At 42.4% G+C, this 14,561-nt stretch overlaps 1 protein-coding gene across 1 annotated transcript in view; it reads right to left on the bottom strand.

The window, feature by feature from the left end:
* The window catches only part of TNRC18 (trinucleotide repeat containing 18), a 392,145-nt gene that overhangs the window by 26,929 nt on the left and 350,655 nt on the right, over window positions 1–14,561 (bottom strand). The window contains 1 exon segment of the mRNA XM_077448715.1: window positions 3,397–4,595. Within this exon segment, the coding sequence (XP_077304841.1) occupies window positions 3,397–4,595 (1,199 nt within the window).

The raw sequence follows: 14,561 nt of genomic DNA, 5'->3' as shown, positions 1-14,561 counted from the left end.
TGTGTAAATGAATAGACCACCATGGCAGAACACCAGAGTTTGCAGAGAAAGGTCACTAATAGGCTGGTAAGTTGTTAGGCTCCATCAAAATGAGGCCCAGCCTATGATTTCTTGTTCAGTCCCTACTTAAATATCCTAAAAGTAATCTGGTCGCCACCTTAAGGGAATTAGAAGAAAAAACAGTGTCTATAAAAGAAAGCTATCAGTATTTAACTGTCCTGCTGTACATGCTGATGAGCACAATGGTTTTAAAGAGGTACTGCTGATGAAAAATCATCAGCATGCAACACTTCTGGGAATGTTGGATGCCTGGCCCTTGTCTGTGCTTTCTGGCACCATCTGCTGGCCCCCATGCAATTACTACGTACTTTAGTGAAGTAGAGGCCGGCAAAGTAAATCACAGCACTCAGTGGGGAACAAGGCATTATAAAACACTTTAATTAAGCAGACCACAGCAGATAGAACTATACATTTCTGTACGAGGGACACAGCTTGATGGTATTAAGAGATGTTGGGTTACACTGCCCCTACTGAAGAAATGGATGTTAGGCATGTAAAAACTGAAGGCTTACCCCTTTGAGGCTATAACTCCTACCAACTCACTATTTACATGCAGTATTCTCAGGAAAATGGATGTCTTTTTTTTCACTTGATTATGGAAGATTTTCTACTATCAACAGCTACTGATAGATTCATTCCAGATATTTAAAATCCTGGATATCTCTTTGATCAGTGAACAAGCACTGGTAGATTCATGCCAGACAAATTGCACATGGAAGCTTCCGTGCAAGTTTTTTTTTTTTAAATGTTTCCATATTGGCGTTCATTCTGCAACAGTTCTACATTCCAAGCGGCGATGGCCTGGTCTCTATTCAAAATATCAGAACTTTACCCAATATGGGTAGTTCCACTCATCCTGCTTTATTTTTTTGGCATATATCTTTTTGGGGTAGAGCAGGTACCTAGTTTTGACTGGTACCCACTCCCCCATTTACAGTCAAAAGGTCACGGAAAGCCAAGTGGAATTCCCCCACCCCTGCAACCTTCTGAAACACATCACAGGTCCAAGAAAGCTGCAAGATCAGATGGCACATCGCAGCTCAACAAGCTGTGACGCCTCAAGCAGTCACAGACGGCTGCCCACAGTTAGTATGCTGGTGCCAGTGGTGAAGAAACTGGTTGGGGGGGCCAGCGCTGGATCTTTCATTGTTGCGTTCTTCCTGTATGTTGCACTTCGTGATGTCTGTGCAGCAAAAAGCAAGTAAAGGCGCGAGGCACGGATGAACGCATATTAAGAGCACACTAAGCCGTAGATCTGGATACTGTTGCACAGTGGCAAATACTGTGAACGCACAATACCCCATCGAGGGGTGCGTATTTCGGGTAAGTGCATTATCGGATTCTCAGCACTAGTGACTTTTTTCTGATTGCACTAATTGCACATTATGTTTATGAGTTATGTTTGGCACCAGTCACGTTACAATTAACGCACTCAAGTTTGTTTAAATATATAAAGTATGGGTTAGAGAGTTAGCTGGTAGCACTCACACTCCAGAAATTAAGAACAGCGCCACACCTACTTCATTTTAAACCTTTCAAACTATGAAAACAGTTTTTTTATTTTTTCAAAATTTTTTGTCTTATACCATCAAAAGAAAGCTCTATTTGTGTTAAAAAAAATGATCATATGGGTACAGTGTAGCATGGCCGTGCAATTGTCATTCAAAGAGTAAGCGCTGAAAGGTGAAAATTGGCCTCGGCAGGAAGGGGGTATATGTGCCCAGTAAGCAATTGGTTAATGAGAAAAAGAAAACTGAATCACTTGTTTGTTATTCCAGAAGGTCCTAAAAGAAATTCTAAGTGAATTTAACAGGTTGTTGTACAAGCCTATGAGTTGCAAGAAAAACAAAAGTGCCTCATTTTCCCATAAAAGTCCACTTAAATAGAACATCGAGTACGTCTTGGGCTTTTTGTCACGAGGCCTCTGTAGCTCAGATCTGCAAGGACGCAGTCTGGTCTGCTTTGTTTAATAATGCTCTTTTGATGGCACATGGGTATATCACAAGATATATGTATATTTTATGTTGAGTACTGTGTGGCACTGTTTTCCTATTATATTCACTGTTTACACTTGGGGAAACACATGATTGTGGGCAGCAGTACTGATACTTTCAGTATAATCATTTAGAATGTCTTTATGATATTATTTAATATATAGGTGTATTATCGGTCTTTTTATTGTTGATTTGTATGAATACCCAGATAACGATTGGTAGCTTTGCTTTATAGCCTGGTCTTCTGTTCACACATTTTCTTTTACAAGGTTGATGTATCTGCCTATGCAGAAGCCATTTTGGCACAAAAAGTTCTACAAGTGGCTATTTAGTGCCCCTTTTATTTGTTGTGTTGGTTCGTCCTTTGTTATTTAGGTGTGCCTGTCACTCCTTTGTTTGGACTACTTTTGAATGTCCTTATGTTGCTTAAAGGGTTTGTTAAAGGTAAATAAAAAAATAACAACAAACATGTCTATACTTACCTATTCTGTGCAATGGAACCTGCTCTTTTCTGGTCCCTTGCTGGCGCTCCTGGCCCCTCCTCTCTGTCCAGTGCCCTCATGGAAAACCGCTTCCCATGGGGGCACTTGGGCGTGCCCCATTGATGCAGACAGGGGGACTTGACCCCACTCATGCTCAGTTGTCACTGGCTTTGATTGACAGAACTAGGAGCAATTGGTGCAAATCCAGCGAGACCCAGAAGTGAGGGGTGAAACCATCTCCCGCCGCTGAATCGAAATAGGTCTCAGATAAGTAAAGGAGGGCTGGGGGGGGGGGTGCAGCTGACACCTAAACCTTTTTTTACCTTAATGCAAGGAATGCATTAAGGTACAAATTGTTTAGACTTTACAATCCCTTTAACACCATCACAATGTATTAGTCAATAAAGGATAGAGAAAACAGGATTTTTGTACACTGTAAAATCTTTTTCTCAGAGTTCACCGAGTGACACAGCACTCCTGTCTGAGTTGCAATCATTAGTTTTTGACCTGCATGCTACAATTGGTGAGGTGGCAAGGGTTATAGCCTTAAAGGGTCAGGCCTTCAGTTTTTTCATGCATAGTGCCCATTTTTCCTGTACGCAACAGTATAAACCTTCATTGCTTAATGTCGCTTGAAGCTGTGTCCCCTAATGGACTTCGAGAAAAGAATTTTAAGGGGAGTACAAAAATCATAATTTTTTTTAAAGAAAACTAATTTTTAACGTTCATACCTAGATAAATAACAAAATTCTTTCATTATTTAATAAATATCCTTTTAAAGTAAATCAAAGCATGTTCTAACCTAGATGTATAAAAGGGTGAATGTACCATTAATAGCAACAAGCAAAACTTCTAATTACCTGAGTGGGCTTTCCAAACCACTTCCAAAGCTGTCTAGCAGGCAGGAAAGCAGCAATTTTCGGCCTGTTCTCTACTGACGGTAGTCTCTGTCTTTTGGCCAGCTCCTTGGTTGTAGGGAGATGTATTCCTTCTCTTTTCTTTGGTTTACATTTACTACTTCTCAGTTGCTCTGGCTTTTGTTGCTTTATGTGCACAGCAGTCTTAGAAGTGTTTTCAGATTTTACATATTTGCAGCGCTGCTTTTGAGGAGTATCTTTAAGAACAGAAGCAGTCACAGCATCATCTTCTGAGCTGCTTGATGATGCTTCATCTGTTAAAGATGATGATGAACTGGAACTTGAAGACGAAGATGTTGAAGACGACGATGACGAAGAAGATGAAGAAGAAGAAGAGGAGGAGGATGATGATGAGGACGATGAGGAAGAGGAGGAAGAACTGCTGCTGGTAGATGAAGATTTAGATGTTGAAGATCTTGAGCTACTAGAGCTATGTTGATTTTTGTTTTGTCTTTTGCTTGAGCCATCATCTTCCTCAGATTCTGAGCTACTGTTGCTGCTCTCTAATTGTTTTTCAGTTTTCTTGGTTCCACTTTTGCTGCAGGATATGTTTAAGTTGCTGCTTGTATGGTCAAAAGCTTCAGAGATATAAGTTTGCTTTGCTGTGCAAGGCTTTGAGCCAGAAGGCTTTCGCTTAGGTTTGCTAGAACTCACACTAGAATAACATTCACCTATCACTTTCTTACGATCTTTTTTTGATGCATTATTAGAATTCTCACGCCTCATCATTGCTTCTTTTGTTTTCTTAGTCTTTGGTGACATAACTCCTTCACGGTCCAACTTCACAAGTAGTTGAGCTTCATTTTTATGATAGCTGTTGCCAAAAGAAGCAAACTCTCTTTGTTCCTCTAGTTTCCGTCTCCTTTTTGCTTTTAATTTCCCTTTTAAAACATCTTGATTTAATCCACTTCCTGTTATTTCATGATACAGTCCCCCACTAACAAAGCTCTTAGACACTGAACCAGAACAAAAGGTTTTGTTAATTTTTTTATGCTTTCTAATAGGTTCAGTGGGATTCTCTGATGATACTTGAGGACATTCTGAATCTACATCTGAATTCATCAGATCTAGCTGTTTTTCTTCTATCTTCTTGGCTGTCCTTGAGGATTCTTTAAATATATTTTCTTGAACTGTTGTGTCTTCTAAGAAAATAAATGTAACAATAGAAAAATAATTAAATGCAATAATCAACAAATAATCCTGGAAACTGTTAAGCCAGTTTGGATCATTTTAACTACCAAATTTCAACTTAATAAAATTATAGACATAAACAAATCCCTCTCAAAATGTAAAAACTCTCCACACCCTTTCCAACATTTAAAGTGTATGAATATCCAGAACTGAAGTATTCAGTTCTTTGCCTTTGTGTCATCTCTCTACAGCAAATATAGGTTTTACTTTTATTTTGGAGTATATGACAATTACAACTACTAATGCAACTTAACAGAGCAACCTAACCCCTTTGTGCCCAGAGTTTTTCGAAGCTTGGATGCCTAGTATGTGTCAGCTTACTTGACAAGAACACTAATTTTTCAGTTTGACATTGTGCCTGAGAACTAGCAACACACAGTTGTGCATTCCAAGTTCTCTGTTGCAAGGTTAATTAACCACTTGCCGAATGACGGCCACAGCGCAGACCTGAATTTCCAGGAGGCCGTCATATGATGGTCACCCCTTTGAACACTGCGATCACTAAGTCACTGAGACTCGGGTGATCACAGATCCGGTCCCAGCCCCTTACCACGTGATCAGCTGTTAGCCAATGACAGCTGGTCATACGATGTAAACAAAAGCTCGGTAATTGTTTTTTTTTTCTCATCACGCTGACAGCATGAGAAAAAAATCCAGTCACCGGCTTATGTGCAAGGGACATCGGTCCCAAAGAGGAAGAGGCAAATTTTCCTCATCTGTGCCCACCAATAACCCCTGCCAGTGCCACCTATCAATGCCCACAAGTGGTGCCAATCAGTGTCACCTAGCAGTGCTGCCTATCAATGTTACCTACCAGTGCCGATCAGTGCCCATTATTGCCACCCAGCACTGCCATCTATTGGTGCCCATCAGTGCAGCCTTATCAGTGTACATCAATGAATGAGAAAAATTACCTGTTTGCAAAGTTTTTGAACAAAAAATAAAAAAAGCAAAGGTGATCAAATACCATCAACAGAAAGGTCTATTTGTGGGAAAAAAAGGCTCAAAATGTAATTTGGGTACAGTGTTATATGACCGCGCAATTGTCATTCAAAGTGCATCAGTACTGAAAGCTGAAAATTGGTCTGGACAGGAGGGGGTTTAAGTGCCCAGTAAGCAAGTGGTTAAAAGAGGTGTATGGGTTTGTTTTTTTTTATTTATTTTTTAAGAATCATACTTACCTAGGTGTATGCAGCATCGGTCCAATGCTACATCTATCCCCTCTAAAACAGAGAACCAAGCTCATAAATCAACACATTAATGTCTAAACCGCTGGCAACAAAAGTGAGTACACCTCTAAAAGTAAAAATGTCCAAATTGGGGCCAATTAGCCATTTTCCCTCCCCAGTGTCATGTGACTCAGTGTTAAAAGGTCTTAGATGTGAATGGGGAGCAGGTGTGTTAAATTTGGTGTCATCGCTCTCACTCTCCAATACTGGTCACTGGAAGTTCGACATGGCACCTCATGGCAAAGAACTCTGAGGATCTGAAAAAAAGAATTGTTGCTCTACATAAAGATTGCCTAGGCTATAAGAAGATTGCCAAGACCCTAAAACTGAGTTGCAGCATGGTGGCGGCTAAGACCATACAGCGGTTTAACAAGACAGGTTCCACTCAGAACCAGCCTCGCCAGTCGACCAAAGACGTTTAGTGCACATACGGAGCGTCATATCCAGAGGTTGTCTTTGGGAAATAGACATATGAGTGCTGCCACCATTGCTGTAGAGCTTGAAGGCGTGGGAGGAAGTCAGCCTGTCAGCGCTCTGACCATACGCCGCACACTGCGTCAAATTAGTCTGCGTGACTGTTGTCCCAGAAGGAAGCCTCTTCTAAAGATGATGCACAAGAAAGCTCACAGTCAGTTTGCTGAAGACAATCAGACTAAGGACATGGATTACTGGAACCCTGTCATGTGGTCTGATGAGACCAAGATAAACGTATTTGGCTTGGATGGTGTCAAGCGTGTGGGGTGGCAACCAGGTGAGGAGTACAAAGACAAGTGTGATACGTCACGTGATCTGTGACGTAACACATCGGGAGGAGCCGGGTGACGTCACTTCCGGTTGCGGCTGAGACCGGAAGTTCTGTTGTTAAGCTGAACATCGCTATTTTAAACTGCAAGTGTGCTGCTCTGTCTAATAAATATTACATCGGATTACTACACCACGGAGACCTTTCTTTGTTGCATCTGAACTGCATATAGTGGGAAGTGAGGACCCGTAGAGAGATTATCAGCACCAGTGGAAGCCCTATTGTCTATCTGGCTGGATGTCCCTGGAGAAAGGATTTCATTGCTTTGGAGCTTGGAGTCACATTTATACAAAGGCTTTACTAGACCTGTAGGGGTCTTTGTCTAAGGTGAGAGGCTGGGGCAAACCACTGGTGCACTATGGATGGTCAAAGCATTTGGATATATTGGATTCCTTTTTGCATAAGCACTTTATTTATGAACTCTGAGATTAGGCACATTTATTCACTGCATTGTCACTTTGAAATTGTTGCACTTTATGTTGTGTGAAGAAAAGGTTATTTATTCATTTATTTTTGTGTACAGTTGCACATCAAGTATTATCACAAAGACGTGTGTCTTGCCTACAGGAAGGCATGGTGGTGAGAGTGTCATGGTCTGGGGCTGCAGGAGTGCTGCTGGCACTGGGGAGCTACAGTACTGTGACATACTGAAGCAGAGCATGATCCCCTCCCTTCGGAAACTGGGTTTCAGGGCAGTATTCTAACATAACCCCAAACACACTTCCAAGACAACCACTGCCTTGCTAAAGAAGCTAAGGGTAAATGTGATGGACTGGCCAAGCATGTCTCCAGATCTAAACCCTAATGCGCATCTGTGGGGCATCCTCAAAGGGAAGGCGGAGGAGTGCAAGGTCTCCAACATCCACCAGCTCAGTGATGTCATCATGGAGGAGTGGAAGAGGACTCCAGTGGCAACCTGTGAAGCTCTGTTGAACTCCATGCCCAAGAGGGTTAAGACAGTGTTGGAAAATAATGGTGGCCAAACAAAATATTGACACTTTGGGCCCAATTTGGACATTTTAACTTAGGGGTGTACTAACTTTTGTTGCCAGCAGTTTACACATTAATGGCTGTGTGTTGAGTTATTTTGAGGGGACAGCAAATTTACACTGTTATACAAGCTGTACACTCGCTACTTTACATTGTAGCAAAGTGTAATTTCTTCAGTGTTGTCACATGAAAAGATGTAATAAAATATTTACAAAAATGTGAGGGGTGTACTCACTAATGTGAGATACTATATATACAATTTATATTGTGCTTGGAAGCATATGAGAATTTCACTGAAATTACCATTCAAATGCCTGTCTATTATCTACCATTTTCATCATGGCAACCTTTTTTTGTATGTTTACTGACTAAACAGATGTAATTTTTGCTGTTTATCTAAGGCCCCATGTACACGGGATGCTGTTAAACGTACGTTCAGAGGCAGCTGGATGCTTTTTTCAACTGACCCTGAACTCATTTAATGTTATCCTTGTACACAGTCTCGTTTATTGCCGTTTTTATGCAGTTGCGTTTAACAGTATTTCTTGGAAGCAAAAAAATGGGTTCAGATGCCAAAGATTTCCACGCTTCAGACGCCAAAACACGGTACCGGTGTTTATACGCGGTTTCATTTATAAGGGTTTTTAAAGGCAACCTATATTTTAGACCCGAAAAGACAAAAATATGATGGAAAACAATGAAAAAAATACAAAAAATAAAGGAAAAATAAAAATACATCTGTGTGTATATATATACCGTATATACTCGAGTATAAGCCGAGATTTTCAGCCTCTTTTTTGAGGCTGAAAGTGCCCCCCTCGGCTTATACTCGAGTCATCGCTGTCTGCCCGCTCGATCAGCGTGTCGAGCAGACAGACAGCGGCCATTCTATTCAAAAGCCGCGCCTCCGGCTCCGCCTTCGCCTGTGATAGGCGGAACACTGAATTTCCCAGCAGCCTGTGTTCCGCCTATCACGGACATCGTATCATCCTCGTACTACGGACGAGGATGATACGACGTCTGTGATAGGCGGAACACAGGCTGCTGGGAAATTCAGTGTTCCACCTATCACAGGCGAAGGCGGCGGCGCAGCTTTTGAACTTTACAATGGCCGCCGACGAAGAGGGCACGGGACGGCACGGCACGGGACGGGACGGGACGGGGGCAAGGCAAGGCACGACACGGGACGGATGCAAGGAGGCAAGGCACGGCACGGGACGGAGGCAAGGAGGCAAGGCACGGGACGGAGGCTCGGGACAAAGGTAGGCTGGACACACACACACACACATGGATGGAGACACACACAGGGATGGATGGATGGATGGATGGAGACACACACACACAGGGATGGATGGATGGATGGATGGAGACACACACACACAGGGATGGATGGATGGATGGAGACACACACACACAGGGATGGATGGATGGATGGACACACACACACACAGGGATGGATGGACGGACACACAGGGATGGACGGACACACAGGGATGGACGGACACACAGGGATGGACGGACACACAGGGAGGGATGGACGGACACACACACAGGGATGGACAGGCATGTCTCACCCTCGGCTTATACACGAGTCAATAAGTTTGCCAGTTTTTTTGGGGGTAAATTGGGGGCCTCGGCTTATATTCGGGTCGGCCTATACTCGAGTATATACGGTATATATATATATATATATATATATATATATATATATATATATGCACATACCCGATCGTCACCAACAGACGTTCCTCTGGTCACACACTCTTCCTCATGTTGGTGTCCATGCGTGTCAGACTGGGTCGTACTTTTTCAAGTAGAAGGTCAAATGTGGCAATGGACATGCGTGTGAAATTAAAGAAAAATGTTGGGGTAGGTACGCAGCTGTACGTACATGTTTGCAAAATATCCTGCCGACATTTGCTGCGCAATCAAAGGATGGGTCCAATAGCAACAAACTCTGACTCTGGACATCCGACGCAATTTTCCACATCGTTCTAGCCTCATCAAGAGCAATGTCAGGAGCATTTCCTCACATATGCTCATTATGGGATCCATTTCCAAAAAAAGCACAGAAATGGAGGCAAATACAAGTAGATAACTGCTCTAGCTCTGCTGCTGCTACTCACTCTGGTCAAAATGGCTGAAATTAAGTTAACTTACAATGTTTTTTGTGCTTGGGGAGGGTCTTAAATGAGGTAATCTTAATAAACAGACGCAAACGTGGTTATACGTGGCATGCAAATGCGGCTAAACAGGCATTTTAAACATCGGTTTCAAGGTGTCAAAAAAATTAGTTCAGAGGACTTTGCCTCAGCATCCCATGTACATAGGGCTTAATGTAAAAGTAAAGAGGCATTTTGACAGCCTTGTAAATTCCATATCTTGCAGCACAGTACAGGAGACAAGAATCAATTCATAGAACTTAGGTTATATGCCACTACCTTCAGGTGACTGGACACTGACAAAAGTCTTCACTGGGTCCACCATGCCTACCCTGTATTTTGTTAGCATGCAATAGAGCAGGGATATGCAATTAGTGGACCTCCAGCTGTTGCAGAACTACAAGTCCCATGAGGCATAGCAAGACTTTGACAGCCACAAGCATGGCACCCAGAGGCAGAGGCATGATGGGACTTGTAGTTCTGCAACAGCTGGAGGTCCGCTAATTGCATATCCCTGCAATAGAGATATCACAGAGAGCAGAGGGGAGGGACCTGTGTCCTGTACCCAAAGATATGTCAAAATACCTCTTATTGTTATCATATAATACAGGACACAGGAATCGGTTCTTAGCATGGGGAATGTCCAAAAGCAATAATCAGGGAGGGGTAACAAATGGCTAAGTAGCAAAAGGCCCACAGGAAACAACAAAAGGGGACAACTAACCCTACAAACAGTAAATGCACCTCATGGCCAGAGCAAAAGACAACCACATGGCAACAACTGGTATTAGTTAATATGAACTAAATACAAGTGGTAGCTCCATACAAGGAAGACAACAAAAGTTAGGTGCTTGATAGGCCCAAAAACCCAAGAGTAGAATGCCTTACAGGCTACCCTGTTCCCAAGTGGTAGAAATAGGACGGAGGGAGGCCCTATTTTAGGGGACACAAGGAAGGGGATTAAAAGAGGAGGATAGTTTAGGATAAGCTGTCCTGAAAGAGTCCCAGCGGGCAATAAAAAAACGGTCTACAGAAGAAAATACACCAGAGATACAAATAACGTAGATAGGAAAAGGATCTACACTAACAGTGCTAGCTGGTGTTTTTTTTGGGGGGGCAGCAAACAACTACCCCCCTCCCCGGTCGGCCAGCAGCACTCCCCCCCCCACGCTCGCTTTAGCTTGGTTGGTACCTACCCCATAGGTTGCGGGCGGGAAGCAGTTCCTGTGTCCTCTTCTCCTCTCCATCACAGTGGCTTCTGCCGTGCGGCTTCTCCCTCCTCCTAGGCATCCAATATTCCTTTCAGCCAATCAGGTGACGGGTCTCAAGACCTGCTTCCTAATTGGTCGGGATGAGGAATAGTTTGGGAATAGTGAATATTCATTTGCTATTGTCACACAACTGGTTGGGCTCAAAACATAGTGTCCTGCGCCCCAAGCCTACCCTTTTTTTGAAGCCTATTAGAGCCACTGGCTCTAATCAGGTGCTTCAAACCCCCCCCCCCCCCTATTGGAATACATGGTTTGGCACCATACATGTAGATCAGGGGGCGCAAGGATTGGGGGGGCGTGCCTGTGCGCCCCTAATGGACTGGCAGCCGCTGTATACTAGATCAATAAGATCTACTGGAAACCCAATAAAGTGCTCTAGTAGCACCAGATAGAAGGATGTTGTTTATGGGAAACAAAACACAACTTTATAAGAGGTTCCCTCACAGCTATCATGGGAAGGTTTACTAGCAAGACTTCAAAGCAAGAGAAATTGATCTACATGGACAACATTGGAAGGGAGGGTGCAGCAGAACTCAAACTGCAGTCTGGGGGCTGAAGGCCAGAGAGGAAGATTCCATGCAAGTGCTGAGTAGCAGGGTCTCGGGAGAGTAACAAACATCCCTGAGTAGAAGGAACTACAGTGGGGATGGAAAGTACTCATATCATACTTCTGGCATCTTATGCCTGGCTACTACTGATACACATTGTACTCCCTAGAAGCTAAGCTGCACTCCTCTAGGATTTTTTCCAGCACCCTTATGGTCTGCAGGGCAATAGTCTTCTGGACACCCTTCTTCAGCATGACTTTTTTTTGCATAAGCCTTCTCCACACAACAGTCAACCCTCCCCTGCTCATAGACACCCTTCAGTTGCCCCTTATGAGACTCTTCTTGGATACTGGTTGTCCATTCATTACTCTTAGTGCCTTGGTTCCTACAGTGGGGACAGAAAGTATTCAGACTCCCTTAAATTTTTCACTTGGTTATATTGCAGTCATTTGCTAAAATCATTTAAGTTCATTTTTTCCTCATTAATGTACACACAGCACCTCATTTTGACAGAAAAACAAAGAATTGTTGACATTTTTGCAGATTTATTAAAAAAGAAAAACTGAAATATCACATGGTCCTAAGTATACAGACCCTTTGCTGTGACACTCCTATATGAGTCCAGCTGTGTTTGGTTATACTGATTGGACTTGATTAGGAAAGTCACACACCTGTCTATATAAGACCTTACAGCTCACAGTGCATGTCAGAGAAAATGAGAATAAGGAGGTCAAAAGGATCTGCCTGAAGAAACAGAATTGTGGCAAGGCACAGATCTGGCCAAGGTTACAAAAACATTTCTGCTGCACAAGAGCACAGTGGCCTCCATAATCCTTAAATGGACGACGTTTGGGATGACAAGAACTCTTCCTAGAGCTGGCTGTCTGGCCAAACTGAGCTATCGGGGGAGAAAGCCTTGATGGAAGAGGTAAAGAAGAACCCAAAGATCACTGTGGCTGAGCTCCAGAGATGCAGTCGGGAGATGGAAGAAAGTTGTAGAAAGTCTACCATCACTGCAGCCCTCCACCAGTTGGGGCTTTATGGCAGAGTGGCCCGACGGAAGCCTCTCCTCAGTGCAAGACACATGAAAGCCTGCATGGCGTTTGCTAAAAAAAACAAACACCTGAAGGACTCCAAGATGGTGAGAAATAAGATTCTCTGGTCTGATGAGACCAAGATAGAACTTTTTGGCCTTAATTCTAAGCGGTATGTGTGGAGAAAACCAGACACTGCTCATCCCCTGTCCAATACAGTCCCCAACAGTGAAGCATGGTGGTGGCAGTGTCATGCTGTGGGGGGGGGGTGTTTTTCAGCTGCAGGGACAGGATGCCTGGTTTCAATTGAGGCAAAGATGAATTCAGTCAAGTACAGGGATATCCTGGACGAAAACCTTCTCCAGAGTACTCAGGACCTCAGACTAGGCTGAAGGTTTACCTTCCAACAAGACAATGACCCTAAGCACACAGCTAAAATAACAAAGGAGTGGCTTCACAACAACTCTGTGACTGTTCTTGAATGGCCCAGCCAGAGCCCTGACTTAAACCCAATTGAGCATCTCTGGAGAGACTAAAAATGGCTGTCAACCAACGTTTACCATCCAACCTGACAGAACTGGGATCTACAAGGAGGAATGGCAGAGGATCCCCAAATCCAGGTGTGAAAAACTTGTTGCATCTTTCTCAAAAAGACACATGATAGGTCAAAAGGGTGCTTCTACTAAATACTGAGCTGTTGTGAATTCAGGAAGAAATACATTTAATATTCACTGTCAAAGATGAGAGATTTCAGTAGGCCTCAAAAAGTGGATGAACTATAAGTTTGATATTATTGAAGTGTTACCCTTTTGGGGACCTTTAAAAGAAAATACATGATCTCACACTTTGTTTTTCCAAATGTGCAGGGGATTAGTTATCTGTAACTTTTACAAATCCTGTGTTGAAACAAGAGACTGGAACAATGGTAGCTTTTGTCACCAAACAAAAAGATGTGTACTATTTTGTTGGTTAGATTGAGAAGACCAAACTTGCATAGGGAATAATCACATGGAAAACCCCATTGTGTTCAAGTGAAGACTGTTTGGACAATATACAACCATGAAGACAAAATTCAATAGCTGACACCTTGTCCAACAAAACCTATTGTGTGAATTGTAGTGACTTGATGGGCACAGCTAAGCCATCTAAACATTTATTGGACTGCTCAAAGTCCATCTCAAAACATGGTGTTAGAGGAATATGCAAGTCAGACATATTTTAAAAGTATCTATGATCTTTTATAAGTCATTCAAATTATATGTAATATTTGTAGGTCATCAAAGAGATATTATAATTTTAGTATCTAATGATCTAAAGAACTTTGTCATAAAGAAAATATATATGAAAGTGTGATCATAAATAGAAGTGTTTTAGCAATGAATTAGTATTATGAAAAACATATAATCGTGATTATAACTGCATAAGAATTTAACCTATGTCTAGATAAACAAATTAATTGTATATATCAGAATTATCCAGTTATCTAGATAAATCATTTTATGGGATATTGATTGATATATATCTAACCTGTGTCCTCTCTAAATGGACTAAAGATTTAATAGATATACATATATTCCAGGGTGACGGGACACTGGAAGACTCCCAAACTGACACTCATGCATCATGCATGAATACATATTTTTACATTCACGAAGATCCCTGTTCCTTGGAACTCGGAGGTCACACAAAGAAATTCCTCTGTAAGAGAATCCATGTTGAAAGCCACGGCAGCCATCTTAAAAATCCTGGTAACCAACAATTCACACTAATAGCCATTTTGGAATGGGTAAATATTTTGTTGATAATATCTTCTATAATATTGATGTTTTGAATATTCTATTATTGAAAATCGTTCTCCTGAATCAATAACCGCCTTTTAGA

This window comes from Lithobates pipiens, unplaced genomic scaffold, assembly GCF_037356315.1.
Source record: "Lithobates pipiens isolate NorthernLeopardFrog02 unplaced genomic scaffold, aLitPip1_a1.2 Scaffold_22, whole genome shotgun sequence".
NCBI classification, from domain to species: Eukaryota; Metazoa; Chordata; class Amphibia; order Anura; family Ranidae; genus Lithobates; species Lithobates pipiens.
The sequence above is the reverse complement of the archived record's forward strand: the minus strand, read 5'-3'. Positions and strand labels throughout refer to the sequence as shown.